Below are 4,337 nucleotides of genomic sequence, written 5' to 3'. Positions count from 1 at the left end.
GCTGAAAGCTCGATCTTTGACCATCGCGTTGAGACTTTTTTGGCCAATCGCCATTTGGTCCGCTCTTTATCTCCTTCCCTAACTTTGATGTTGGTTTTGGAGTAATTAAACGCACCCGTAGAAGAGACTTGTCGAAAATTCGACTCGCTTCTCTATAAGACTATCCTCTCGCCGTCGCGGTTACTTTTCTCCATCCGGATGCGCCCGTCGTCATCCTTTACAAGATCAGGCATTTGTGTCTTGGTGGAAATATGCCCTCCCCCCTTGCCACGAGGGAGAGGAGGAAGGGTAAATAGGTAAGGACGGCAGCCAGGAAGGAGAGAGATCGAAGGGATAATGGATTCCGAAAATAAATGAAACGCGAGCACCCGCGCTGCGTCGGGTCCGCAGCTAATCTCGAAACTTCGTTAAATGCCCGTAATTGCATCCTACTACGACCCACCGCGATTTCAGGCATCCGCATCGCGCTTCGCGGTATTCTTACTCGCGAATAACCCGGGAAAACCCGCGCCCACGAACGCATCCATTTCTCGGCAACGCTTTCCATGCTCAGCAGCGAACTTCGATACAATTTCACGCAAGTTTGATTGGGGATAGAGCTCTTAAAATACGAACGCAACATGCGGCAACATGCAGAACTTTCTTCAGCCCTTGTTCTCTGCGGTTCTTTGTTGGAAAATTTTAGTGACATGATAAATGCTCGAGGGTAAAATCAAATTGTATCACCTCCTTGAATAGAATGCTTCCATGGGGATACCATTATAATCGGTTCGCGCTCGAATGTCAATATGTATTTGTCGACAAGGCACAATTTTAACAACGATCAGCATAAATAATGTAGAAACCACTCAACAAAAAGATTTCTTGCAAAATTTTTTCATTTCTTTTATTATTTTTTGTCGTGATTCACATAGATATAAAAATTTAATTTTTCTTTAAACTCTAATATTTATAGAAATAAAAAAAAAAAAAAAAAAAAAAAAAAAAAAAAAAAAAAAAAAAAAAAAAAAAAAAAAAAAAAAAAAAAAAAAAAAAAAAAAAAAAAAAAAAAAAAAAAAAAAAAAAAAAAAAAAAAAAAAAAAATAATGAAAAAAAAAAAAAAAAAAAAAAAAAAAAAAAAAAAAAAAAAAAAAATCAACCGGAAACACATTCAATAAAATTTAAAAATGTACGAATTTTTCTACTGTATAATTAAATCGTCGATATAAATCATCGACCTCACATTATATCGCTGCAATTTGTATCACGCTTCCTAAAAATATTTCATTTATCTCGCTGGATTCCAATTAAATGAGAGAAATCGACTTCAATTCTAAATTACCGTCAAAATAGGAAAATATTGATACGATAACGACGGCGAAAGGGGCGACGATAACGAGCCAATATCAGGCAATTTTTACTGGCGAGTGGCATCGTATGCAATGTCGCGAGAAGTTGCTGGCAGTATGGTTTACTATCCAGCTGCGACACACGTTCGACGTGTAAGAAAACTTTGTAAATTTTCTTTTTTTCTCCTCTGAGAACTTTGCAACCTAATTTTGTTCTCGATTTTGCCCTCGTATCCAATTTTACGGGAGAAGATAGTCCCTTCTTGTTCTCGCTATATTAGTCCTCTTCCTCTCGTTCGCTACCTCCTCTATTCCTGTCGTCGACACTCGCGTCACAATTTTTGCTCTATCCCGCCTTCTTCTTGTTGGGATGCTTTACATGGACGACAAGCCGTATGTTGGAAACCGTGAGGACAATTTTACATAAGCACGTATGATACAGCGCAAAAAATTCAGCATGGAATAATTTATCGAATATTCCGAAAATCTTCCTAACGAAATACTTTGTTCCTGCCTTAAAATATATTGTAATATTCGAGATTGTGTATGTGAAAAGCAAGAACAGCGAAAATGTAGAGTAGAATAAAATATAATACTGACTTATTTCGCGTATCCGAGAACACATATAAGCCTCTTTAAAATATATGTTATAATATAAAAAAAAAAAAAAATAGAAAAAAGAAATAACGAATAAACAAAATAAATACCAAAAATGTGTGGTACCAAAAATAAAACAAATCAATAAACGATACTAAAAATCGAAAAAAAAAAAAAATATTGCGTAAACTCTTCTCGAAATTAAGAAAATCAAAAAAAGATTGCATAAATCTAAAGAGAGATTTCTCTCAGCAAGGAATGCTATACCGAGCAAGAAAATTTTAATTCATTATTCACCATTTCTCTAGAGCAAATTAAAGCAAATTAAATTTTTGAAACATAAAAGAACTGAAAGCAAAAAAGGAAAAATAGACAAAGAAATGCTATATAGAATGAAAGAAAGAAAAGCAACGAGACGTGATGCAGTGTCACTACGATGCTAATACTACTATTCGGGAACATCTCGCTCTTGACTCGTCGCAATTAGTTAGGGAACATGCGACAAAGTGAAGGCTCATTTAAAGGCGCACGATCCGGTGAACCATGAATGACGATTCTCGTAGAATCGTCTCGGCGTAATCCGATTAGCTTTACGACGTACTTGTTCTGCCGTCTGGTAGCAGCGTGTCGAGGGCATTGAGAGGATACGCCGAGCAGGTGATATTACTGTAACGCCAGAACTCCCGCGCGGACAGTTCCAGCATCTCACGGAAGACCTCGGCACGCCCAAGCTGGCAGGCGAGTGTCAACGGGGTTAGACCCGCAGCATTTACGATTCCGTTGCGAGCGGGAAGCTTTGGATGCCGCAGAGCATAGCCGAACATATCCTACGTCAAACAACGATTCTCTGTTCTCTATTCCATTAGAATGATGAAAGTCAATTCTCGTATTCAATTACTATAAGACAGAGTCAATATGCGGATGACATGAATAAAATCAGGACAAAATGTAAATTTTTAAATTTATTAAGCAAATATAAAATTTTTGATGTAAATGCTCTAATATGCATATAATAAACTCTCTAGGAAATGCGAATAATTATTCAATTGGAAAATAAAAAAAGATGCTTTTCCAGGAATAAATAATTATCTGATATGATACTACCTTCTCGAATGTGATATAACAAATTTATTCTTTAGTACGCACCAATTTATCGCCAACTACCACCATGTGCAAAATCATATTTCCGAAAGAATCCTGCTCGTCAGGATCCGCGCCGGAATCAAGCAGCAGATTATAGACGCTCTCGTTAGCGCAGCAGGCTGCCCAGGCGAGCGGGTACTCGCCCAAATACGCGAGTCCCTCGTAATCGGTATTTCTAGCGGGATTCATCCTCTGCTGATCACGTGGTAGAAAGAAGCTACCGATAGCCCGCTGCGAGATAATTGCGCCTGCATCGACCAGGTCCTGCACGAGCTCGTTGTTGTTATAGGCGATCGCCAGGTGAAGGGCGCTCGCGCCGAGATACTCCTCGCCCTCGACGACGTCGATGGCGAGTCGCGGGAAACACTTGAGCAATATACGCGCTATTCTGGTGTGTATTCGCGTATCGCATATGATGAGAACATGCAGCAAGGCCTCGCCCAGCGAGCCTCTGTACTGCATCTGCCAGCAGGCCTCGTGATCGTTCCACTGCGCGAGTGGATCGAAGCGCGATAATGAAGCTTCGATCGGCAACACGACCTGTTCGAGGTCGCGGAACTTCCAGCGCAGATACTCGGCGCGATTGATCACCTGGCCCTTACCATCCGCATACATCAGGATGCCGAATTGCTCGCGCATCAATTTCTCTACTTCTGGCTGGCCGCCCTGATTGTACGCCTCGATCAGCTCGCCGCCCTTCTTGTAATTGGCAAGCCGGTATAACAGGCACTGATCCTCGTTGCTTGCCTGGCTGATCACGCGATCGAGAATCGAGCCAGCGTTAACCTGGCTGCCGCGACCAACGCGACACGAGCAAACACCACCCATTCAGACATATCCCTTCGCTGTCGATCGGGAGAAAAGCGCGAAAAAGTGCGCGCTATCGCACCTTCGTCATGTCCACGAAGCCGATTTTTTCCCCGTCTGTTTCGTCGGCTACTTATCAGCCAACGTCGCTCGAACGAAATCCCACTCGAGTATCTCTAGACGTTCTCAAGGTCGGGCAACGCGCCATTTCCGTCGCGATAAAGCGAAAAGCCACTTCGCCGTATGGCTACTCACGACCGACTCCATTGATATAACACTCGAGATTCTCTTACCCCCGACGAGAGGCGGCATGATACAAATGGAGAAAGGGAGAGAGAGGGCGAGGGTGCTGGTATATTCGCGCTATAGCAACCGGCCGATCCATAAGCGGTACCTGGTGCAAACGGACACGACAGGGTCACCACCAATCCACTATTTCGCTACAGTGAAATTGGAAGCGTT

General features: G+C 42.0%; 1 protein-coding gene across 1 annotated transcript in view; it reads right to left on the bottom strand.

Moving 5' to 3' along the window:
• Positions 1-3,992, bottom strand: part of LOC115239269 — a 32,239-nt gene extending 28,247 nt beyond the window's left edge. The window contains exons 1-2 of the mRNA XM_029813711.1: positions 3,072-3,992; positions 2,527-2,752 (exon numbers count right to left, since the gene is read on the bottom strand). Of these exons, the coding sequence (XP_029669571.1) occupies positions 2,527-2,752; positions 3,072-3,896 (1,051 nt within the window). The 5' untranslated portion in view covers positions 3,897-3,992. The remainder of the gene's footprint in view (positions 1-2,526; positions 2,753-3,071) is intronic.
• Between the last annotated feature and the right edge of the window lie 345 nt (positions 3,993-4,337).

Source organism: Formica exsecta, unplaced genomic scaffold (assembly GCF_003651465.1).
Source record: "Formica exsecta isolate Colony F162 unplaced genomic scaffold, ASM365146v1 scaffold116, whole genome shotgun sequence".
NCBI lineage: Eukaryota > Metazoa > Arthropoda > Insecta > Hymenoptera > Formicidae > Formica > Formica exsecta.
The sequence above is the reverse complement of the archived record's forward strand: the minus strand, read 5'-3'. Positions and strand labels throughout refer to the sequence as shown.